The sequence below is a fragment of the Mauremys mutica genome, chromosome 1, assembly GCF_020497125.1.
Source record: "Mauremys mutica isolate MM-2020 ecotype Southern chromosome 1, ASM2049712v1, whole genome shotgun sequence".
Classification (NCBI taxonomy): domain Eukaryota; kingdom Metazoa; phylum Chordata; order Testudines; family Geoemydidae; genus Mauremys; species Mauremys mutica.
This window is the reverse complement of record NC_059072.1, coordinates 3854872-3880675: the sequence shown is the minus strand read 5'-3', so window position 1 is coordinate 3880675 and position 25804 is coordinate 3854872. Positions and strand designations below refer to the sequence as shown.

Below are 25804 nucleotides of genomic sequence, written 5' to 3'. Positions count from 1 at the left end.
AAATGTTATTATATTATGGTCACTATTTCCAAGCGGTCCTGCTCTCCACTCAGGACTAAATCTAGAGTTGCCTCTCCCCTTGTGTGTTCCCGTACCAGCTGCTCCAAGAAGCAGTCATTTAAAGTATCGAGAAATTTTGTCTCTGCATTTCGTCCTGAGGTGACATGTTCCCAATCAATATGGGGATAATTGCAATCCCACACTATCATTGAGTATTGAGATTGGTATATTATTCTCAAGCCTCCCCAGGAAAGGGGGTGAAGGGGTTTAGGGGGATATTTTGGGGAAACAGGACCTTCAAGTAGTCCTTTTCCTGAACCTTGGTCTAACTAACTTGGTGGTGGCAGTGATATTGTCCAATGAAAAGGAATTTGTGCCTTGGGGAAGTTTTTAACCTAAAATGGTGGAATATAAGATTAGAGGGTCTTTCATGCAGGTCCCCACATCTGTACCCCAGAGTTAAGAGAGGGGAGGGAACCCTGACACCGTGTAACCACAGCAACGGTGAGCCCAGGATTCCTGAGGGGCTCAACCCGCAGTCTTGTCATGGACACTTAGGACAGGGGTAGGGTGTCCCCACACCGGGGTGCTCTCTTCACACCGGATGCTTCACAGACCCAGTGATCACTGCATATAATTCAAAGCAAAAACTATTTAGTAGAAGCCACTAACAAATAAATAAGGAAGAATGGGAAAGGGTAAAGGAACAAGTCACCCCACCCCGTGGGCTCAGGAATACCACAAACAGTCGTCTCTGGAGTGTAAGGGCAGTACACAGTCTTTTTCTCCTGCCTCAGCCCTGACTGTGCTGCAGGGACGCTGCGGGTTGGACACTTGCTCTGGCAGTTCCCACCCGCCTTCAGGCTCTAGGTGGCAGGACCCTTCTTCCCAGTGTCAGGCCCCATGTTGGGGTTCTGATCCCCGTCTTCATTAGTAACATCTCCCTGTGCTGGACCCTCTGCCCAGGGTCCCCCCCACTCACCCCAGCTGGTCACTGCACCCTGCTCCGGACGGCTCCAGCCCCAGCCCCAGCTCCACTCTGCCCCAGCCCCAGCTCCAGCTCCACTCTGCCTCAGCATGGCTGTGGCTCTGCCTCCAGCTCAGCTCTGCTCTCTGGGCTGCTCCTCTGGCCCGTCAGGCTGCTGCGGCTCTGCTCAGCTCAGCTCTGGCTGCTGCTCTCCCCCCTTAGCTGGGCCCTGCGCTGGCTCAGGCAGCTCCAGCTCACACGGAGGACGGGACCCCGCATTCCTGACTCCCTCATTGGCCTGCCTGCCCTGTCAATCAGGCTGACCTGCAGCATTAGGCTCTCCCCATTTCCCCTGGAGACTGTCAGTCTCGGAACCTGATTTCTCATTGGGCCTTGCCCCTTTCTTTTGGTACTGGGAGATGGCCACAAAAACCCTCACTAAGTTTTAGTAAGGGGCCAACAGTGCCCTTACACCTACTGACAGACACACGAGTTCAGTCCAGCATCACAAGACGATGCTTTTGTTTGTAAACCTCAGCAAGTCACCAACACTTGCTGATGAATAAACAAAACTGGGTTTTTTAAATCAAAACAAAACACAAACCCCCATCTCCTCCCCTGGTGTAAATCTGCTCTGATCCACTGGCTTCACTGCAGCTACACTAAGTTAGACCAGACAGGATCTGCACCTAGAATTACTTCTGCACGTGAGAACATAGCAGTTGCCAGGCTGGAAGAGACGAGTGGCCCATCTAATGCAGAATCCTGTCTCAATGAGTGTCACTCACCAGCTGCTTCAGAAGACTGCAGAAAAACAATGAATTAGTTCTTTATGGAGGAAACTTGGGGAGTTTCTTCATAAACCCTAAATGAAAAATTGGAGGTGAGATTTTTCAGATTTCCCAAAGGGATCTGAATGTTCAAGTTCCAACTAAAATTAATAGGCTCTAGTGTCCCCAATGAATGTCTTGCTCTGAAAATCCAGGCCTTCACTTCTAACGCATGAAGAAATCAAGGCCTGCACCTTGATATTAGAAAAAAATTCAAAACCTCCAAAACGCTTTCCACTCTTCAGAATCACAGAGAGTCTGTGCAATATTCAGTCCTAAATTAGTGCAGGTCAGGATCAGTGGTGAGCATGGGGGTGAGTAATCACTATGACTGGTTTTATTGCTGACTCTACCACTTGCTCCCTGTGTAACCTTCACCTCAATGTGCTTGTTCACCTCCACATAAACCAGATCTCAGAGTGATATTATACTCAATGATCAGAGGCTTCCTCTAATCAAAGGACTTCAGAGCACTGCAGGCTCATTAAAGTTGTGTGTGTGCACAGGGTTGTATTATTTTAATATTAGCGGTTTTTTTCCTGGGATTAGATTCCCCCAAATTAGGATTCAAGGGTTCTCACAACAATTTTTCTTGCGGCCTTTGACAAACCCGTCTCTCTGTCCCTGTCTCCCAGAGCCCTTCACCGAGAGCCTGTCCTGGGGAAGGTAGGTTTGAAGTCACTGTCTGCCTGCAGAGTCCCATCCAGGTGAGAGCGGGGGAGCAGTCAGGCGACCAAATGACGCAGCCGCCTCCACTGACAAGAGCAGTCTCATGTGCCACGCACAGTGGCCCCACATGTCTCCAGAGGTGCTGCACGGAGCCCCCAAGGAGGCTGTGAAGTGCAGGACCACGACCCCTGCCGGCGATGCCACTGCACACACCAATGTGGCGCATCTCACAGCCTTTGGTAACAGCTACTCATCAGCAACAGGTGGGCGCTGCCAGAAGGGGCTCCTGCTTTGCAAACCCACAATCCTACCCATGCTTTGGAGGCTGACATATCTGCAAAAAAATCCGCTGGTGCCCTCCTTAGAGAAACGCTGGATTAAATGAACTTTACAGATCCATGTTAAGGTTTCTGATGTCAAACCAATAGTCAGTGGATGATTCCTAGCTTCTGAATTTGGAGCTGTTTGATTTTCATTCAGTAAAGCTTTGCATTTCCCTTTAGCAAACATTCCTTTACAAAGCTCAAGAGGCACATACTGAGCCAGTGGACATCAGTAGAGTTCCCTAGACTTCAGTGATGTTCTGTGTTTTCCGGCACTCCGGGGCTGGGGCCACATGCCACCCACCTTACCCTCCCATGCTCAGGAGGCTGGGGCTGCCCATTGCCCGGCACTCCATTGGGGCTGGAGGGTCTAGCTGCAGGACTGGGTTGGTGTCTGCAGTGGGGGGAGGGGAGCGGATCTCAGCTTGGAGGGGGTGGGAGATTGGCTCCAGAAGGGCCTTGGGTGGAAGTGGCAGGGCCTTTGGTGGAAATGGTGGGGCAGAGACTAACCTCTCCCAGCTGGAGGTTTAAGCACCACCCATGGCTTTGAGCACTGGGGGTAGAGGTGCCAAGTATGTTCAAAGAGAGACATTCCCAACAAGGTTTCTCTAACCTAGGCTAGATAAAGTGTGTTCCTTCAATTTGAAGTTGATGGAACTGTTCCCTTTTACACTGGTTCAGTATCTACCCTTCAAAAAATATATGGAGATATACCTATCTCATAGAGCTGGAAGGGACCCCCAAGGGTCATCAAGTCCAGCCCCCTGCCTTCACAAGCAGAACCAAGTACTGATTTTGCCCCAGATTTCTAAGTGGCCCCCTTAAGGGCTGAACTCACAACCCTGGGTTTAGCAGGCCAATGCTCAAACCACTGAACTACCCCTCCCCCTGCCTTAAAGTGTAAAATATATATAAAAAGGAAATGCAAAGCTCCATGGACCAAAAATCAAAAAGCCCCAATTTCAAAGGCTGGGAAACACAGACTGAGCACTGGAATGACATCTGTGACATTGACATGCGTTTTTAAAGTGAATCTAAACTTCAGTGTTGGAAGATCTAATCCCAGTAAAAAGTGCTTTGAAATGCTTAGATCAGAGGAAGGCTCAGACAATCCACCCTGTAAGTTACAATTATACCTTTTGCCACAGAGGTAAATCGAGGCACATTCAGGTGAAGGTCAGACAGGGAGCTATTGGCAAAGTCAGAAATATACCCCAGCTTAATATTTACAAGGCTATTGCACCTTTGGAAAATTGACAGACTTGTAATTCCTTTGGAGAAGTATTATCCTCAAGTATAAAAAAGCCACCATTCAAGTGGATCACAATATTAGCCAGGTTTTTATTCTTGACGCTGAGATCCAAGGATGCTAACATTTTTTAACCAGACATGTTACTAACCTTGTCTTGTAACACGGTATAACAGGGATCAACCTAGAGCTCAGCCCGTGGTAGGATGCATCAGAAATACTGGGTTGTATTTCTGTTTCTGCAACTGACCCCTGTGTCTGACCGTCACCTCAATGTACCTCTTTCTGCAGGCCTATCAAACAGACAGAGTAAGGATGTTAAGGCTGGAAGATCTTCAGCATTCTCAGAACTCAAGATTTCAAAGCCCCTCACAAGCACTCACTGGTGTTTCACACATGCAAAGGGTCGTGGTCCTTGAACATCAATATATTGTTGTGGGGATTAGACACCTCTGCAATGAGTCACACAGTCACTTTACACAAAATATAGGCCAAGGTCTCTCATGTCATTCCCTTAATCAAGTCATGATTTAAAGCCACAAATTTGGGAGCTATTTCAGATTCATTCAAATGTAGTTTTGAATTTGGTATTTATTAAAATCTGTGAGGGCTTAAGTCCCTGCTAAGACCGAGTTTGAAAGATTAAAATGGGACTAACATTGTTCATAGGGACAAAGAGTCCTGTGGCACCTATTGTTCATAGGCATTGTACTATCCCCCTGCCAAAGAGTGAATTTCAGACTTAAAGTCCTCACAGGAAACATACTGGAGGAAATGGAATGATTCCCATTGATTCAAAGGGGATTGGATCTGACCTGCTAGGAATAGAGGTGGTGAGAATGGAGAAAAATGGCACATTTAGAATGAACTGCCCAATGCCCCTAACCACGACCAGCATGAACTGAAAGGACCAAATTGGATTCCTTTCATGACACCCACTTGTGCTTAGGGTGACCAGATGTCCTGATTTTATAGGAACAGTCCCGATTTTGGGGTCTTTTTCTTATATAAGCTACTATTACTCCCCACCACTTGTCCCAATTTTTCACACTTGCTGTCTGGTCACCCTACTTGTGCTACTGATGCCGCTCAGAATCGCCTTGACATTCATTCTCATTGCAGCACCAATAAAGTCAGTGGAATGAAACAAAAAATGCAGTTGGCCTAAAAAATTTTAAGATGAAAGACAACTGAAGAGTGCAACATGCATGTCACACCCTCTGAGGCTGAGATTAGCCCAATAATCACCAACGCTGAGGAAAACAGCTCCATCAAAAAGTGGATTTATGAAGGCAATCAAGTTTGTTTGGTAACTAATTAGGACCTCCTCCACAAACACCATCACAGATCCTACAGGCAGTTCTAGGAACTGTATAAAAGTGCTCACCACTCAGCACTCTTTTAAACACTTCTCTGGACTTCATCTCCTTGGTGAACTGGGTAAGTCCAATTCCACTCAATCTCTTTCTAACCCCAGAAATATCACAGTAGGGCCTCTTTTCATTTAAGATGGAATCTTGCATGTTCTTGCTGTGATTTTTATCAAGGATCACAGTGTTTTTCCATAATTATCTTGTGTCATTACTGAGTTGCAGACGCTGGTGGATTCATGATCTGAAGCTAAAGGAGGGACTTTAAGAGCAACATATGCAATTGGAGAAACATATTTCCTATTCACTGGAAATAGATTTAGGGCACTGAAATCTTTTCAGTAACTTTAGAAAGTCCCTTAGCCATTTTTCACTTAGGTGGATTTGGAAGAAACTTTCCCAGAAAGGTCCAATTCGGTGGTCTTCTACTTTATTCTGTAGCAGCTGTTACTTTTCAGTATTGAAGACAAGAGAACAAATGAAGCTGACACGTGGAGTGCTCCAGTCGAACAATTCCTATGTTCTCCTGAACAGAAATACCCATTGAAGGTGCTTCTATTCAGATGATGTAATTTCATGTCGCTCTATTCCAGTCTGTGTTTTACAGACAAAGTCATTGAGAGAGGCTGAAGGGGACCGGTTGGGAGAGAAGCTTACTGCAAGTGGACAAGAGGGGTAGAAAGACCAAATAGGAACAAATACATGAGCGCAAACCAAGAGACTAACTCCACTCCTCCTCTCTCTCTTGGGCCCCATGCTGACCTCACTACAATTGTCACCGAGCTTTGAAGCCTTTCTTCCGCCAGCACTTCTACCTTCTCTTTATTCTAGTTCCTGTTGTGTGTTTCAGGTTTACCTCCATCCCAGAAAGATGACTTTCTCCAGCCTGTCCTATCCAGAATGTGGGGTGGCCCGACCCAGTCCAGTCACTGGCAGCGCCAATGAGCCATGCGTTAGGCAGTGCCCTGACTCCGAAGTGGTGATCAGACCCTCACCGGTTGTTGTGACCCTCCCCGGACCAATTCTCAGCAATTTCCCACAACAAAGTGAAGTGGCAGCTGTAGGAGCGCCTGTGGTCGGAGCCGGTTTTGGGGGCTCATTCGGTTTGGGAGGATTGTACGGCTATGGAGGCCATTATGGAGGATTGTATGGTTTAGGGAGATTAGGTGGATACGGGGGCCATTACGGTTATGGGGGATTATTGGGCCATGGAGGTTACTGTAGTTACCCGGGTCTTTATGGTTATGGGGGATTATTGGGCTATGGGGGACACTGCGGTTACCCGGGCCTTTATGGTTATGGGGGATTATGGGGATACGGGGGATATGGCCGTAGGTATCTTGGTGGATATTGTGGGCCATGTTAAACCCAGCAGGAACATCCATGGAAGAAGGAAAAACCAGGAAATGAACAGCAAGATATAGATTCATGGCTGATCTTTTGGGCATGGCTTTCAGAAGTGCTGGGCAAACAGGGCTCCAGCTGAACTCAGTGGAGCTGTGTGTGCTCAGCATCTTGGGCTGATAGCCATGCTGCATTTCTAATGTTATGCTTTATGACTCTTTGTGCTAATGTTTTCCCAGCCATGTGCTGATTCTTTTATTCGCATGCTGTTTACACTGAACCCACAGTATGAAGGGAACCGCAACCTTAAAATAGGCATCATTTACGTTTATTATCACTTTAAGTCCCTTGACAGTGGGAAAAAGAGACCTTGCTGTCAAGGAGAATTAGGCCCCACATGTTCTATCCTTTCCATCAATACGTACTTTTAGCACCTCACTTTGACCTTAGCTATGGGCTAATGGAGAATCTGCATAGTCCTCTGCTTCTATTTTGCTTTGTCTCATTTCCCACCGACTGGGGTAAAACAAGGAACTTAAAATGGTTACAAAGGAGACTTGTTTGTCGATCTCTGCAGCTCCACCAAAGCAAACAGAACATGAAATGCGCCCCACTGTGGCGTGTAATCGGTCATAGCCCTTCTTGAAACACTGGAAATACATTCTTTCTGCTCTGTAGTATTTCTTCCTGTAACTGTGTACTGCCAATTTCATTTGTATTAAAAACTCTGCTGCATCATAATATCGGTCTTCTGGTTCTCCTTGTTCCTCCCTCCTTGCTTAAAAATCGTGTTGAATGAAATTGCTCCCTATGAAGCCAGCAGCTCAGGGCACTTATCCAGTTGTAATTTTCGGAGCCCTGGGTAGATAGTCTTTTCCTGCAAAGACTTAGAGACAGATTTTCACTTAAAGTACATTTTCCCTTTAGTTTTAAGAAGACCAATCATACGTTTTGCGTTAAGAGTCTGCAAGAGTCTTTGCAGGACATCGCCCCAGGTTTTCGTAAGGAAAAGAAAAGTGGCCACCACATCACATACTTAATGCAATGTTAACTGTGCTGGATTCTTCCTAATAGTGGGAGGGCCACGAGGCCCCACACCCTCCATGGGCCCACTCCTGCCCCTCCTCTTCCCCCAAAGCCCCACCCCCCTGGCCAAACCAAAGCTGGAGCCAGGCTGGGGAGGCCAGACCCCTCCATCTGCCAGGGCAGAGGGGCCCTAGCGCAGCCCATGTCCTGGGCCCCCTACACATGGCTGGTGGATCATCCATGGTTCCCCACAGCTGCCTGTGCAGCTCTTACCCTGAAGTGTCTCCCGCTTCCAGTCTAGACTGAGGGCGGAATCTTGTGGGTGAGAGGAGGGGCAGGGGCCGGGCTGGGACAAAAAGTGGACCACAACCCATAGTGGTTCCTGCCCCCTCCCACCCCCCCGAGTTTTGTACCAGAGATCTCACATCACAGGCCCTAGCCCCAGACAGAGCTGAAGGGTGGAATGTGAGAAGTTCTGTGCTGCTCCCAGCTTCTGCCCTTGGGACAGAGGTTTGTTTATAAAGAGAGACAGGATGATAAATATAACAAAAGGCTTGTCATTAAATTAAACTAAGGATCATTATATCAGAGGGGTAGTGGTGTTAGTCTGTATCCACAAAAACAACAAGGAGTCTGGTAGCACCTTAAAGACTAACAGATTTATTTGGGCATAAGCTTTCGTGGCTCAAAAACCCACTTCATCAGATGCATGGAGTGAAAATTACAGATTCAGGCATAAATATATATTGGCACATGAAGAGAAAGGAGTAATCCTACAAGTGGAGAACCAGTGCTGAAGCCCAATTTAGTCAGGGTGGATGTAGTCCACTCTCAATAATTGATGAGGAGGTGTCAATACCAAGAGAGGGAAAATTGCTTTTGTAGTGAGCCAGCCACTCCCAGTCCTTATTCAAGCCCAAATTGATGGTGTTAAATTTACAAATGAATTGTAGCTCAGCAGTTTCTCTTTGAAGTCTGTTTTTGAAGTTTTGTTGTTGAAGAATGGTTACCTTTAAGTCTGTTATTGAGTGTCCAGGAAGATTGAAGTGTCCTCCTACTGGCTTTTGTATGTTACCATTCCTGATGTCTGATTTGTGTCCCTTTATCCTTTTACGTAGAGGGACTGTGCTAGTTTCCTTGTTAGGATGTAACCTCTGTGTGAGTGGGGGATGGTCCCACTATCATGGGGAACTTTCCTAGCTTATACACTGCCACAGTGGAATTGGCTAGCGAAGAATCTGAGGGTACGTCTACACTACAGGACTATTCCGAATTTGCATAAACCGGTTTTGTAAAACAGATTGTATAAAATCCAGTGCGCGCGGCCACACTAAACACATTAAATTGGTGGTGTGCGTCCACGGTCCGAGGCTAGCATCGACTTCTGGAGCGTTGCACTGTGGGTAGCTATTCCGTAGCTATCCCATAGTTCCCGCAGCCTCCCCCGCCCCTTGGAATTTCCGGGTTGAGATCCCAGTGCCTGATGGGGCAAAAATCATTGTCGCGGCTGGTTCTGGGTAAATGTCGTCAGTCACTCCTTCCTCTGGGAAAGCAACGGCAGACAAGCATTTCGCGCCTTTTTTCCCTGGATTGCCCTGGCAGATGCCATAGCATGGCAACCATGGAGCCTGTTTGCCTTTTGTGACTGTCACCGTATGTGTACTAGATGCCGCTGACAGAGGCGATTCAGCAGCGCTACACAGCAGCATGCTTTTGCTTTTGCATGACAGCAGAGATGGTTACCAGCCATACTGCACCATCTACCAATCCATAAATTGGTAAAAAGATGAGCATGGCTACCAGTCGTTTTGCACCATTTGCTGCTGTCATAAGTGCCCCTGGCTGCTCTTAGCCAGGGGCGCAAAAGCCAAAATTGGGAATGACTCCCAGAGTCAATCCCTCCTTTTTGGTATCTAAAAATAGAATCAGTCCTGCCTAGAATATGGGCAAGTGTACTAGAGCAGGGGTCCCCAACCTTTTGAGGACCAGGGACCGGTCGGGAGCGCTCGTCCCGCGGCTCAGCTGGACCGCCCGCAGGCACGCCTGTGGGAGGTCCACCGGCTCCGGTTGAGCTGCCGCAGGCATGACTGCGGACGGTTCGCTGGTCGCGCGGCTCAGCTGGACCGCCCGCAGGCACGGCTGCGGCAGCTCAACCGGAGCTGGTGGACCTCCCGCAGGCATGCCTGCGGGCGGTCCAGCTGAGCCGCGTGACCAGCGAACCGTCCGCAGTCATGCCTGCGGGAGGTCTACCGGAGCCCCGGGAGCAGCGGACCTCCCGCAGGCATGACTGCGGAGGGAGCGCTCGTCCCGCGGCTCGGGTAGACCTCCCGCAGGCACGCCTGCAGGAGGTCCACTGGGTCGGTTCGCGGCCCAGTTTCTAAGAGGCCGCGGACCGGTACCGGGCCGCGGACCGGGGGTTGGGGACCCCTGTACTAGAGAACCACTGTATCAGAGAGCACAGCTGCTCTGTGTCAGATCCTGCAGAAATTATGAGCTGTATGCTATTCACAGGGGGTGCTCCTGCAACAACCCCACCTGTTGATTCCGTTCTTCCCCCAGCCTTCCTGGGCTACTGTAGCATTGTCCCCCCACTTGTGTGATGAAGTAATAAAGAATGCAGGAATAAGACACACTGACTTGTTAGTGAGAAATGAGTGGAAGGCAGCCTCCAGCTGCTATGATAGTCCAGACAGGACAGTAAGGAGTGTGGAGCAGAGGAGCCCAGCATCCCTCTGCTAGTCCAGGGGCAATTGAATCTTTTTTTTACACATGAAGGGTGGGGGCTGACAGAGCTCAGCCCCCTGTTGCTATGACGACAATGGTTATCAGCCATACTGCACCATCTACCAGGAAAAATTAGGGCCAGGCACCCTTGATAGACCTCACCGATGCTAGTCTGCATGGTTACCAGTCCTTTTGCACTGCCCCATGTGCCAATAGGCTGATGACAAGGACGGATACCAGTCTATCGCACCATCAGCCACCCATGGCGGGGGGGAGCAAGGATGTTGGTGTTGAGTGCTGCAGCATCGGGTCTATCTGCAGCATTCAGTAAAGATAGGGTGACATGTTAAAGAGTCAAGAGAGGATTGTTTTCCCTTTCACTTCTGGGGGGGGGTGGGGGGGGTGTAAATTGCCTAGCTATGCCCTTTCCCACCGCGGACACTGTGTTTGACCCTAGAAGCATTTGGAGCTCAGCCAAGAATGCAAATACTTTTTGGAGACTACAAGAACTGTGGGATAGCTTGAGTCCTCCAGGCCATGAGCGTCCATTTGATTCTTTGGCTTTCCGTTACGTTTGTCACGCAGCAGTGCGCTGAGCCCCTGCTATGGCGTCTGTCTGGAGATTTTTTAAAAATGATTTTGAATTTCGTCTTCTGTAACGGAGCGCTGATAGAACAGATTTGCCTGTTCTATCAGCGATCACATCCGCATGGTCCATGCGGGAGCTCTTTCTTTATTTTGATTTTTAACTGCATCGCCACACGTGCTGATCTGAGCTCCACGCTAGGCAAACAGGAAATATTCAAAAGTTCGCAGGGCTTTTCCTGTCTACCTGGCCACTGCATCCGAGTTCAGATTGCTGTCCAGAGCGGTCAGTGGTGCACTGTGGGATACCGCCCGGAGGCCAATACCGTCGATCTGCGGCCACACTAACCCTAATCCGATATGGTAATTCCGATACTAGCACTACTCCTCTCGTTAGGGAGGAGTACAGAAACCGGTTTAAAGAGCCCTTTATACCGATATAAAGGGCCTCTCAGTGTGGACGGGTGTGGCGTTAAATCGGTTTTACGCTCCTAAAACCGGTTTAAACGCCTAGTGTAGACCAGGCCTGAGTCCTTGATCCCACTCCCTTTACCCAGAGGCTGCCTGACGTCAAGGGCTCCCCTTCCACTCTCCTGTGTGGCAGAAACCTTGTAATCCCGACAAGGCTGGGCCCAGGATTCCTGGAGGACTCGACCCGCAGTCTTGTCATGGACACTTAGGACAGGGTAGGGTGTCCCCACACCTGGCTCTCTCTTCACACCAGATCCTTCACTGAACCACTGATCATTGCATAGAGTTCAAAGCAAAAACAATTTATTAAACAGTAACTGATAAATAAATAAGGAAACAATGGAAAGGGTAAATGAACAAGTTACCCCACCCTGTGGGCTGAGGGACACCACACACAGCCGTCTCTGGAGTGTATGGGCAGTTCACAGTCTGTTCCTCACATGCGCCAGGCCTCCTGCCCAGTCCCTGGCTGTGCTGCAGGGACGCTGCGGGTTGGACACTTGCTCTTGTGGTTCCCACACGCCCTCAGGCTCCAGGTGGCAGGATCCTTCTTCTCAGCATCAGGCCTCCGTCAGAGTCATGATCCCCATCGTGGCTGGTGGCGTCTCCCTGTGCTGGACCCTCTGCCCAGGGTCCCCCACACTCTCCCCAGCTGATCACCGCACCCGGTTCGAGACAGCTCCAGCCCCAGTCCCAGCTCCACTCTGCCCCAGCATGGCTGCGGCTCTGCCTCCAGCTCAGCTCTGCTTTCTGGGCTGCTCCTCTGGCCCGTCAGGCTGCTGCGGCTCTGCTCAGCTCAGCTCTGGCTGCTGCTCTCGCCTTAGCTGGGCCTCCCACTCAGACAGCTCCAGCTCTGGGTTCCTGACTCCCTCATTGGCCTGCCTGCCCTGTCAATCAGGGTAACCTGCAGTGTTGGGCTCTCGCCATTGCCCCTGGGGACTGTCAGTCTCAGGATCCTGATTTCTCATTGGCCCTTCCCCTTTCTTTTGGTACTGGGAGAATGCCATGAAAAGAAACCACTGAACTTTAGGAAGGGACCAACAGTCCCCTGACATCTATGACAGACACACGAGTTCAGTCCAGTATCACAAGACGATGCTTTGGTTTGTAAACCTTAGCGAGTAATCAACACTTGCTGATAAATAATCAAAAGTGGGTTTTTTAAATCAAAACAAAACACAAACCCCCACCTTCTCCCCTGGTGGAAATCTGCTCTGATCCACTGGCTTCAGTGCAGCTACACTAAATTAGAACAGACGAGGATCTGCACCTAGATTCACTTCTGCATGTGAGAAGGTAGCAGTTTCCAGGCTGGAAGAGACGGGTGGCCCATCTAATGCAGTATCTTGTCTCAATGAGTGTCACTCACCGGCTGCTTCAGAAAAAAACAGAAGAACAATGAATTAGCCCTTTATGGAGTATCCCCCAATAATACCCCATAACCATAAAGTCCCCAGTATCCACCTAATCTCCCTAAACCATACAACCCTCTTCCTAAACCATTTATCAAAAATTGGGGGTGAGATTTTTCAGAAATCCTTAAGGGATTTGAATGCCCAAGATCCAACTAAAATCAATAGGCTCTAGTGTCACAACTGCATGTCTTTGTCTGAAAATCCAGGCCTTAACTTCTAAACTATGAAGAAACCAACACCTGCAACTCAATAACAGAAAAAAAATTGAAAAAACCCCAAACCCTTCCCATTGTTATGAATCACAGAGAGTCTGTGCAAGATTCAGTCCTAAATTAAAAGGATCCCTAGCACATTGTCTGAATGGTTATGGAGGGAGCAAGTGGAACAGGACTTTTCAAGTTCACATCGGAGAACTAGATAAAGCTGTTAGAAGATCCCTGAGTCATGAGTGGTTTTAGACAGTTTTTTAGGCTTCTGGAGGACTTGAGAGACCCTTTGTTCCTGAAGGCCCAATTCGTTACAAACCAAACTTTGATTAATTCCTTCAACTGATGTAATTTTTTTCCTGTATCTTTTTGAGGATCATTTTCTTCCTAACTCCACATGGGGTGAGGCGCACATTACACCCTGCACCTCCCTTTCCTCTGAAAACGTTCTGGGCCAGCTACATTCCTGGGATCATTCTAGTGACTTCATTGATGCTGCAGTGGGATATTCAGAAGCTGTAAATGGGAACTGTCCAATGCCGTTCAGGAGCAGTAATGAGCCTGGGGTGAGTAATCATTATGACGGGTTTTATTGCTGACTCTGCCAGTTGCTCCCTGTGTAACTGTCACCTCCATGTGCTTGTTCACCTCCACATAAACCAGAGTGATATTATTCCTGATGATCAGAGGCTTCCTCAAATCAAAGGACTTCAAAGCACTGCAGGCTCAGTAAAGCTGTGTGTGTGCACATTATTATTATTTTTATACTAGATTTTTTTTTTGAGGGATTAGAGGCCCCCAAATTATGGATTAGGATTCAAGGGTTCTCACAACAATTATTTTGGTGGCCTTTGACAAACCCGTCTCCCTGTCCCTGCCTCCCAGAACCCTTCATTGAGAGCCTGCCCAGGGGAGGGTGGGTTGGGAACTCACCAGCTTTCTGCAGAGTCTCAGGCTCCCGTGTCCCATCCAGGCGAGAGCAACCCGGAGACCAAATAATACAGCGGCCCCATATGTCTCCAGAGGTGCTGCCTGGAGCCCCCGAGGAGGCTGTGAGGTGCAGGACCCCAACCTCTGCTGGCGATGCCACTGCACACACCAATGCGGCTCATCTCGCTGCCTTTGGTAACAGCTACTCAGCAGCAATGGATGGATGCTGCCAGAAGGGGCTTCTGCTTTCCACCCGCACAATCCCCATCCATGCTTTTGAGGCTGACATAGCTGCAAAAAAATCCTCTGGTGGCCTCATTTGGGAAACACTGGATTAAATGAACTTTACAAATCCATGTTAAGGTTTCTGATGTCATGACAATAGTCAGTGGATGATTCCCAGGATCCGAATTTGGGGCTGTTTGATTTTCATTCAATAAAGCTTTGAATTTCTCTTTCTTTAGTAAACATTCCTTTACAAAGCTCAAGACACAGATTCTGAACCACTGGATGGCAGTAGAGTTCCCGAGACTTCTCTGACGTTCTGTGCCTTACAACTGAGGGAAGGCATTTAATGCTGCTCGGGTTTCATGAAATCTTGGTGGGGGCATACTTTCCACTTTAAAAATCATTCTAATTGTGGCTGAAAACCTTTGTGTGGGAGATGGGTCTTGCAGAATTCACTAGGTTGCCCAGACTTCAGGGGGAGGGATAGCTCAGTGGTTTGAGCATTGGCCTGCTAAACCCAGGGTTGTGAGTTCAACCCTTGAGGAGGCCACTTAGGGATCTGGGGCAAAAAATTGGTCCTGCTAGTGAAGGCAGGGGGTTGGACTCCATGACCTTTCAAAATCCCTTCTAGTTCTAGGAGATTGGTATATACTCAATTAATCCACTCTCATTCTACAGTGAGATTGTTGAAGAAGGAATCCTTAACTGTCAGTGTGGTGCTTCTTCCTTTTCTTTATTAGCTGAAGTCTCTCACAAGACCCACTTCTCTTGGCTGCTCATGGGTGGAGATGCAGTACCTGATGTTTCCCATTGGTTTCACTATATGTTGGATCTGAGCACAGGGGGTAGAGGTGCCGAGTATGCACAGAGACATTCACAACAAGGTTTCTCTAACCTAGGCTAGATAAAGTGCATTCCTTCAATTTGAAGTTGATGGAACCGATCCCTTTTACACTGGTTCAGTATCTACCCTTAAACGTCAAAATATATATAAAAGGGAAATGCAAAGGTACATGGAACAAAAATCAAAGAGCCCCATTTCAAAGGCTGGGAATCACAAACTGAGCACTGGCGTGACATCTGAGACCTTGACGTGAAGGTTTTTAAAGTGAATCTAATCTTCAGTGTTGGAACATCTAATCCCAGTAAAAAGGTATTACTACTTTAGTAATTCATCTCTTTGGCTGTATAACACTTGATGAGTGTTTGTGAAGTGCTTTGAAATGCTTAGATCAGAGGAAGCCTCAGACAGTCCACCCTGAAAGTTACAATTATACCTGTTTGACACGGAGGTAAAGGGAGGCACATTCAGGTGAAGGTCAGACAGGGAGCAACTGGCAGAATCAGAAATAAATCCCAAAACTTGGGACTACTCATGCAAAACACTGACTTGTATCTCTTGAATCCTACTAGCTGCTTCCGGATACATCATTTACCTGAGAGTAAATCTTAGAGAGGCTCATTCTGGCATTTTTTTTATTTTGGTTTGATGATTTTGGGGTGAACTTTTGTGTGAAACATCTTCTCATCTAAGTGTGAAGAATGATCAACCATTGAGAGTCTTGCAATGCACCTTAACTCCCTTTATCTGTAGTTGTTGGCTCAGTGCTGGGTATTTACACTTGAGCAGAATTAAATTCTCTTGTACCAACATTTTTTGCAGTTCCTATATTGAGATTTTTATTCCTACACTACACATGAACAAGCTTGAAATGTACACACTTGTAATTCCTTTGAACCTTTATTATCCTCATGTATAATGAAGGCAATGTTGAGATACACTACTCTGTACCACATTTCACAAACCTGGAAGAATTCATTACCATTGTGTTACTGTGACGCATTAGAGAGCTGTCATTCCAAGGAGAGAAAAAGTAGCACACATAGGGCACCTGATGTCTTCATTGCAGTGGGTGCTATGACTTAAAACAAGTTTTTAAAGCTTGGATTCCATCTTTACAGGGCTACTGCACTCTTGGAAAATTGACAGACCTGTAATTCCTTTGCAGAACTATTATCCTCGGGTATAAAGAAGCCACAGTTAAAATGGATCACAACATTAGCCAGTTTCTTATTGTTGACACTTAGATCCAAGGATGTAAACATTTTGTAACCATACATGTTACTAAGGTCGTCTTGTAACACAGTGAAAGAGGGAACAACCTAGAGATCAGACTGTGTTAGGAGGAGTCAGAAATATTGGGTTGTATTTCTGTTTCTGCAACTGGCCCCATGTGACCTTCACCTCAACATGCCTCTTTTTCTAGACCTATCAAACAGGGAGAGTGAGGATGGGAAGTTTTAATGTTATTCAGTGTCATCAGACCTCCAGATTTCAAAGCCCTTCACAAACACTCACTGGTGTTTCACACATGTGAAGGGTTGTATTCTTAGAACATTAATAAATTGTTGTTGGGGTTAGACGCCTCTGCATTGAGTCATCTTCTTGGTAGTCCATCGATCCAATGATGACAAATCTGTGCAGATCATCTATTGTTTGATCTCATGGTGTGCCCTCTGACGACTGTACAAGCCAATTCTAGAGGTGCACATTTTGCTGCAGATGGTGCATGAGAAGTTCGCAGTCACTGGATTGTGCGCTGCTGATGCTCTGTGACGTCATTCGTGTGCCTCTTGTAGACGCCGGCAGTGGCCTTCCTCAAAGGCAATGCAGGTATTTCTGACTGTTACACGCCACTGTGTTCTGTCACTGGCAGTGTCCTCAAGGTCCCTATGTTTGATACTGCTGTACTGCAGATTGGCTTTGATGATGTCCTTGTAACGTTTCCGTGGACGACCGATATGCCGGATGCCCTGGGAGAGCTCACCATAGAGAAGCTGGAGGGGATTCTGTTGGCATGCATGCGGCTGACATGACCAGTCCAACGTAGCTGTGACTTCATGATCATCGTTTTGATGCTTGTCATCTGGGCTGTCTTGAGGACCTCAAGATTGGGCACTTTGTCTTGCCAGCGGATCTTCATGATGTTGTGGAGGCAGCGCATGTGGAATGCTTCGAGCTGCTTGATGTGATGCCTATATAGTGTCCATGTTTCGCACCCGTATAAGAGATGAAAGAACAACAGCTCTGTACACAAGCAGTTTTGTTGACATCCGGATGTTGTGGTGGTTTAAAACTTTGACACGCAGACAGCCAAGTGTCTGGCTTCCTTTGGATATTCGTGCGTTGATCTCATTATCCAGTGATCCATCACTCGATATGACACTACCCAGGTATTTAAAGTTCTCTACTACTTTAAGCTGAGTGCCGTCAATGGAGATACTCGGGACAGAAGCATTTGATCCAGGTGCAGGTTGATGGAGAACTTCTGTCTTTCTGAGGCTGATAGTTAGTCCGAAAAGTTGCGAGGCCTCGGCAAACTTGTTTACAATGTGCTGAAGATCATTTTCAGTGTGAGCCATGAGGGCACAGTCGTCGACAAAGAGTGCCTCAAGAAGGAGTTTCTGCACTGTCTTAGTCTTTGCATTCAGGCGACGGAGGTCAAAAAGTGAACCATCATGCCGGTATTTCAAATATATACCTCAATCCAGATCTTTCATTGCATGGTTGAGGACACGTGCAAAGAACAGGTTAAATAAGACAGGAGGGAGAACACATCCTTGTTTCACGCTGTTGGTGATGTTGAAGGGGGCAGATGTGGCTCCATCAGACAATACTTCGCTTGTCATGCTGTCATGAAAAAGGCGTATAATCTGGACACATTTTCTTGGGCAGCCAAGCCGTGTTAGAATAGTCCAAAGGGCTTCCCTGTTGACAGTATCAAATGTCTTTGTCAGATCTATGAAGACAGCATACAGGTGCATGTTCTGTTCAATGCACTTCTCTTGTATTTGTCTGACAGCAAACACCGCCTAATAGCAAAACCGGCTATTAGGCGGTTCAAGATGATGTGGGCAATGATCTTCCCTCCAACGGAGAGGAGGGATATGTGAGTGTAACTGATGGGACTCAAACCCTCAGTGAATTAGGGACATGCCTACTCACATGGCGACGTCAGCTCCGGCGGACTGGGCGAAAGAGATCACTAAGATCCAAAGGCCAAGAAGGTGGTTCTGCAACACTTTGTGGAAAGCGAAGGGCTTGACGATTCACTGCAACCAAAGAAGTTACCAGTCATGACGATTTTTCGTACCATTGGTGTCTGGCTTCTAAGGTCGAGAGAGTGGGATTGCTCCCGTGCAACGGCTCTACCACATAAAAAGCCTTCACACACAGGTCCTGTGCAAATTATCAAACATCATCATCATACCACCCAAGTCATGCGGCGATGGGGGAGGGGCAAAGCGACAGGTGGAGGTTACCACTGGGAGTCGTAGTCCCAATCCTGCACGCAGGCGGCCTGTGGATAGGTGGTCGTCCAGCTCTGTACTTGGGGCAGCAGAGTTGCCCGCCAGCATCCCAGGCGTCTGAGCAGCCCTCTTGAGGACAGCACTGCTCACCCTAGTAAGGGAGGGGCCTAGAAAAGGTGGCCTAAAAATTGCCTGCCCTACAACAACTGGCCAGCAAGCCGCAGCTGGCAGTTTAACCCAATCTGCGGCCGAAACCAAAAGAAAAATTTGAGAAAACTCACCATTGGTGTATGGAATGTTCGTACTCTCGTGGATTGAGAAGCTGTTGCAAGACCTGAGAGAAGGACAGCTCTCATTGCTCGAGAACTAGCCCGCTACAACATTGATATAGCGGCATTAAGTGAAACAAGATTGCCTGGGGAAGGTTTCTTGAGCGAACCAGGAAGTGGTTACACCTTCTTCTGGAAGGGTAAGACTGAGACAAAGGACAGAATACATGGAGTTGGTCTGGCAATAAAAACCTCATTGATGCATCAACTCCCAGACCTTCCAGTGGGTATCAATGAAAGATTGCTGAAACTACGCTTCCCACTAAATGCCAAATGTCATGCCACTATCATTAGTGCATATGCACCCACTCTAACATGCTCTGACAACTCAAAGGAACAATTCTATGAAGATCTCAACAGACTGATCAAGGCCACACCTGTAACAGACAAACTACTACTACTTGGAGATTTCAATGCCCGAGTCGGGGCTGACAGCAAGAACTGGAAAGGAGTAACCTGGTCACATGGTGTAGGCAAAATGAACAGCAATGGACTACTCCTTTTGAGCCTTTGTTCTGAAAATGACCTGACCATTACCAACACTCTGTTCCAACAAGCAGCCAAGCAGGGGAGGGATAGCTCAGTGGTTTGAGCATTGGCTTGCTAAACCCAGGGTTGTGAGTTCAATCCTTGAGGAGGCCACTTAAGGATCTGGGGCAAAAATTGGTCCTGCTAGTGAAGGCAGGGGGCTGGACTCAGTGACCTTTCAAGGTCCCTTCCAACTCTAGGAGATTGGTATATCTCCAATTATTACCTATTACAAAACAATGTGGATGCACCGTAGGTCCAAACAGTGGCATCTGATTGATTATGCCATTGTCAGAAGGCGAGATATCCAAGATGTACTGGTCACCAGAGTAATGCGAGGCGCAGAATGCTGGACAGACCACAGATTAGGCAGGACGTCTCTTCAACTTTACATCGCTCCCTCTCGGCACAAATGCCCTAAGCATGTGCGACCTGCTTTCAACATAGCCAAACTGAAGGATGCTCAATGTTTCAACAATTTCCAGAAGAGTCTTGATGACAAACTGACATCCCACGGACAACTGGTCGGTATTGTAACCGAAAAGTAGGACCAGTTCAAGCAGATAATGACTGACACAGCAATAACATCTCTTGGACCAAAGAAAAGAACACATCAGGATTGGTTTGATGAGAACCAAGAAGAAATATGCTCAGCACTGGAAGTAAAGAGAAAAGCCTTTATCGAATGGCAGAATGATCCCTCCTCAGTCTCTAAACAGGACCATTTCAAGTACCTTCAGAGCAAAACACAGAAAGACCTCCGTCAGATACAAGACAAGTGGTGGGAGAGCAAAGCCAAAGAAATTGAGCACTATGCTGAGACCCACAACTCAAAGATGTTCTTCAGTGCTATTAAGACTGTCTATGGACCTTCTAAACTAAGGACCACCCCATTGCTCTCATCAGACAACACAACGCTGATTAAAGATAAAGAAGGCATCAACGAAAGATGGCGAGAACACTTTAGCAACCTTCTCAATAGACCATCAACCATGAATAATAATGTCCTCAATGAAATTCCACAATAACCTACTCTGAAAGATCTTGACTCTCTGCCCACTATAGATGAGATTAAGAAAGCCGTTAGCCAGATGAGTTCAGGAAAAGCTCCTGGAAAAGATGGGATACCAGCAGAGATATACAAAGCAGCAGGTCCAGCAGCACTAGCAGCATTCCACAGCATGATCATCAGCATCTGGGAGGATGAAAACATACCACAGGACCTCCGCGACGCTACTATTGTCTCTCTTTTCAAGAACAAAGGCAGCAAAGCAGAATGTGGAAATTATAGACGCATATCCCGAGTGTAACTGATGGGATTGAGTCATACAGTCACTTTAAACAAAATGGAGGCCAAGGTCTCTCGTGTCATTCCCTTAATCAGGTCATGATTTAAGGGCACACAATTTGGGGCTTTCATTTCCATTCAAATGTAGTTTTGAATTTGGCATTTTTTAAAAACCATACAGGGTAGAACGGCCCAGTCCAGTTGCTATCAGCTTCAACGACCCATGAGTTGGGCAGTGCCCTGACTCTGAAGTGGTGATTACACCCTCACTGGCTCTTGTGACCCTCTCAGGACCAATTCTCCGCCATGTCCTTCAGCAGAGCCAAGTGGAACCATAGGAGCCCCTGTGGTCAGAGCAGGTTTCAGGAGCTCTATTGGTTTTCAGGAGCTCTAAGGTGCTCACTTGCTGTAAATCAGTATGGTCACTTCACCTTTGAGGAGGCTGAGGACCTTAAAATCAAAGCAAGACACTTCTGCCCAATTCCCTGGATATGGAACCCACTCTTGGTGATATTTTTTAAACAACATTCTGGTTCAGGCAGGAATTTTTTCTGCAACATCCCCTATGGCTGGTCAGACTTTTTGGCAAATCTCATCCCACAGCCATCTCCTCATTCACCGAGAATGTGTCATTTTCCTCTCTCCTGGGCTTCTTGCTGGGCTCACTCAGCTGCATTGTCTTACAAGACCTCAGTTCCGTGGCTGCTCATGGATGGAGGGATGGTTTCTGGTAGTGCAGAGGTTCCAAGACTTAACTCAAAACCTTTCTGAAAAAGAGCACTGCTTCCTTTCCCTCTCCGCCACCCCTGCCCTTGACCCATGAGCAAATCTGCTCTAGGCAGTCCTTTGAGACGGCACTGGTGACCCAAGTGGAGGTCCAATGTTAGGCCAGTTTTACTCACAATAGGGTAAGATTCACCTCTGGGCAGACGGTCACCACAAAGGCTGAGACTCCACTTAACTCCCTGCTGAGACCCAGTTTGAAAGTTTCAAACTGGACTAAAGTTTTTCATAGGCATCGTACTGTCCCCCTGCCGAAACGTGAATTTCAGACTTAAAGTCATGACAGGAAACATGCTGGAGGAAATGGAATGAGTCCCATTGATTTCAAAGGGAATTGGATCTCACCTGCTGGGAATGAAGGTGATAAGAATGGAGAAAAGTGGCTCCTTGCTTCACAGTACATTTACATGAACTGCCCAATGCCCCTAACCATGACCAGCATGAATTGAAAAGACTATACTGGATTCCTTTCATGACACCCACTTGTGCTACTGATGCCGCTCAGAATCGCATTGACATTCATTCTCATTGCAGCACCAATAAAGTCAGTGGAATGACATAAGAAATGCAGTTGGCCCGTACAATTCTAAGATGAAAAAAAGCTGAAGAGTGCAACATGCATGTCACACCCTCTGAGGCTGAGATTAGCCCAATAATCACCAACGCTGAGGAAAACAGCTCCATCAAAAGGAGGATTTTGCAAGGCAATCAAGTTTCTTTGGTAACTAATTAGGACCTCCCTGACAAACAGCATCACAGATTCTCCAGGCAGTCCTAGGAACTGTATAAAAGCACACAAGAATCAGCACTCTTCTAAACACTTCTTCAGACTTCATCTCCTCAGTGAACCGGGTGAGTCCAATTCCACTCAATCTCTTTCTAACCTCAGAGATATCACAATAGGGCCTTTTTTCATTTAAGACAGAATCTTGCATGTACTCACTGTGATTTTTGTTAGGGATCAGGGTGTTCTTCCACAACTATCTTCTGTCATTATTCAGTTGTAGATGCTGGTGGAAAAATATTTCCTATTAACTGGACAAAGAATTAGGGCATTTAAATCTTTTCAGAAACTTTAGAAAGTCCTTTAACCATTTTTCACTTAGCTGGATTTCTCAGGTTAATCCAGAAAGGGCCAATTCAGTGGTTTTCTACTTTACTCTGAAGCAGCTGTTACTCCTCACTATTTGAGAACCAACAATAGATTTAGGTGACAAGTGGTGTGATCCAGTCGAGCAATTCCTATGTTCTCCTGAGCAGAAATACCCACTGAAGGTTCTTCTCCTCGGATTGAGTAATTTAGTGTCACTCCATAGAAGTCAGTGGACCTGAGCCCATTTTACCCCATCTGAGGAGTTTGTCTTTTGTGATTTGTTTGGAGAAAAGCAAAGTTTCTGTTTCTTCATCAGCAAGTATTGGTGACTCCCAAGGTTTGGAAACTCAAAGAGCCACACTCTGTCACTGGACTCAACTGGTGTCCATGCAGAGGTTAAATCCTCAAGGGAAAGGATGTGATTACCATGATCCCAGCCATGTTCTCTTTGATAAATGTCTAAAATGGACCCAGAATCCCAGGTGTCCAGCACAGAAATAGTTACACTTAGTCTAGTCAGTCTTTGAGAGGAGATCAAAGAGGCCAGTTGGGAGGGAAGTTTAGTGCGAGTGGACAAGAGGTGTAGAAAAAGAAAATAGGAACAAATACACGACCAGGCACATAGAGACTAAGTCCATTTCTCCTCTCTCTCTCAGGCCCCGTGCAGACCTCACTGCAACACTAACAGAGCTTTTAAGTCTTTCTTCCACCGGCACTTCTACCTTCTCTTTACTCTAGTCCTTGTTGTGTGTTGCAGGTTTACCTCCATCCCAGAAAGATGACTTTCTCCAGCCTGTCCTATCCAGAATGCGGGGTGGCCCGACCCAGTCCAGTTACTGGCAGCTCCAACGAGCCGTGCGTTAGGCAGTGCCCTGACTCTGAAGTGGTGATCAGACCCTCACCAGTAGTTGTGACCGTCCCAGGACCAATTCTCAGCAATTTCCCTCAGCAGAGCGAAGTAGCAGCCGTAGGAGCACCTGTGGTCGGAGCCGGTTTTGGAGGCTCATTCGGTTTGGGAGGATTGTACGGTTATGGAGGCCATTATGGAGGGTTGTATGGTTTAGGGAGATTAGGTGGATACGGGGGCCTTTATGGTTACGGGGGATTATTGGGCTATGGGGGACACTGTGGTTACCCGGGCCTTTATGGTTATGGGGGATTATTGGGCTATGGGGGACACTGCGGTTACCCGGGCCTTTATGGTTATGGGGGATTATGGGGATATGGGGGATATGGCCGTAGGTATCTTGGTGGATATTATGGGCCATGTTAAACCCAGCAGGAACATCTGTGGAAGAAGGAAGAACCAGGAAATGAACCGCAAGATACAGAATCACCCCTGATCTTTTGGGCATGGCTTTCAGAAGTGCTGGGTAAACATGGTTCCAGCTGAACTCAGTGGGAGCTATGTGTGCTCAGCACCTTGGGCTGATAGCCATGCTGCATTTCTAATGTTATGCTTTATGACTCTTTCTGCCAAGGCTTTCCCACCCGTTTGCTGATTCTCTTATTCACATGTGGACTCATTCTGAATTACACGCAGGCTGTTTACACTAACCCTGCAGGGTGAAGGCAACAGGAGCCTTAAGATAGTCATCATTTATGTTCATTATCACTTTAAGTCGCTTTGCAAGGGGAAAAAGAGAACTTGCTGTCAAGAAGAATTAGGCCCTACATGTTCTATCACTACGTACCTTTCCATCACTACGTACCTTTAACGCCTTTGCTGCGGCAGATGTCTAATGGAGAAGCTGCATAGTCTCTGCTTCTATTTTGCTTTGTCTCATTTCCCACCCACTGGGGTAAAATAAAGAACTTACAGTGGTTACAAAGGGGACTTGTTTGTCAACCTCTGCAGCTGCAACAAAGCAAACAGAACATCTTGTCTGAAATGCTCCCCATTGAGGCGTGTGATCGGTCGCAGCCCTTCTTGAAACACTGGAAATACATTCTTTCTGCTCTGTAATATTTCTTCCTGTAGCTCTGTACAGCCAATTTCATTTGCATTAAAAACTCTGCTGCATCTTAATATCAGTCTTCTAGTTGTCCTTGTTCCTCCCTCCTTACTTAAAAATTGTGTAGGATGAAATTCCTCCCTGTGGAGCCAACACCATCAGGCACTTCTCAAATTGCAATTTTCAAAGCCCTGGAGTGATAGGAGAATCAGGCCCTTGGAGTGCTTGAAAGCATTCTGAAGGCCCTAAGTACCAGGGTGGAGTTTCTCCTTGCATTACCTGCTTTAGCAACAAGTCTTTTCCTTCAAAGATAGATTTTCTTTGATTTCAAGAAGGCCAATCACATGGTTCACTGTAAGAGTCTGTGTGAGTCTTTGCAGGACAGTGACCCAGGTTCTCATAAACTTGAGTGAGGAATGTGGTAAATTTTGTGCTACTCTCAGCTTCCGCCCTTGGGCAGGATGATTAAGATAACAAAAGGCTTGCTATTAAATTAAATTAAGGATGATCCTGAAAGCATTGCCAGGCAACCCAGTTAAAAGATAGGAAACAAAAGGTTGGAATAAATGGCCAATTTTCAGAACGGAGAGAAGTAAATACAGTAGTGGTGTCCCCCAGGGGCCTGTACTGGGATTAGCATTCTTCAACATATTTATAAATTATCTAGAAAAAGGGGTGAACAGTGAGGTGACATAATTTGCAGATGATACAAAATTACTCAATTGAGTGACTTGGCAACGAAATGGCAGATGATATTCAATGTTAAATACAAAGTAATGCAAATGGCAAAATATAATCCCAACTATACATACAAAATGATGGGGTCTAAATTAGCTGGTATCTATCAAGAAAGAGATTTTGGAGTCATTTGCAGTACTGAAATTTATAAGAATCCTTCTCACTGTGCCTGTATCATCCTGAACTGCAGAATGCTCATTCTCCAGCTTCAGAAACTTACAAATTATCTCCAGTCACCAATGGGACAGATGCAACTGAGCAATGCAGTTATCCTTAACATGCAGCAAGACCATACCAGGGAACTAGATGTAAATAAGATTGCTGACAGTTTCATCCAGAAAGCTACAGTGAGACATAATGTCTTTAAACTGGGACGTTAGTGAAGACAACTTGTAAGCTATTGCAATGATTTTAATATACTGCAATTCATAATTTAATTAAA

At 46.9% G+C, this 25804-nt stretch overlaps 2 protein-coding genes across 2 annotated transcripts; both read left to right on the top strand.

The window, feature by feature from the left end:
- Positions 1-6279: 6279 nt before the first annotated feature.
- LOC123355971 (claw keratin-like) lies at positions 6280-6831 on the top strand. Its single transcript, XM_044998866.1, has one exon. It carries the CDS (start codon positions 6280-6282, stop codon positions 6772-6774), a length of 495 nt encoding a protein of 164 aa, XP_044854801.1. The 3' UTR covers positions 6775-6831.
- Positions 6832-23447: 16616 nt separating this feature from the next.
- On the top strand, positions 23448-23942 carry LOC123346948 (claw keratin-like). Its single transcript, XM_044984387.1, has one exon. The coding sequence runs from the start codon at positions 23448-23450 to the stop codon at positions 23940-23942; it is 495 nt and encodes a 164-aa protein (XP_044840322.1).
- Positions 23943-25804: the final 1862 nt, after the last annotated feature.

What these genes read in the sequence shown, in the direction of transcription:
- LOC123355971 (XM_044998866.1), top strand. Translation starts at nt 6,280, where the DNA reads ATGACTTTCTCCAGCCTGTCCTATCCAGAATGTGGGGTGGCCCGACCC.
- LOC123346948 (XM_044984387.1), top strand. Translation starts at nt 23,448, where the DNA reads ATGACTTTCTCCAGCCTGTCCTATCCAGAATGCGGGGTGGCCCGACCC.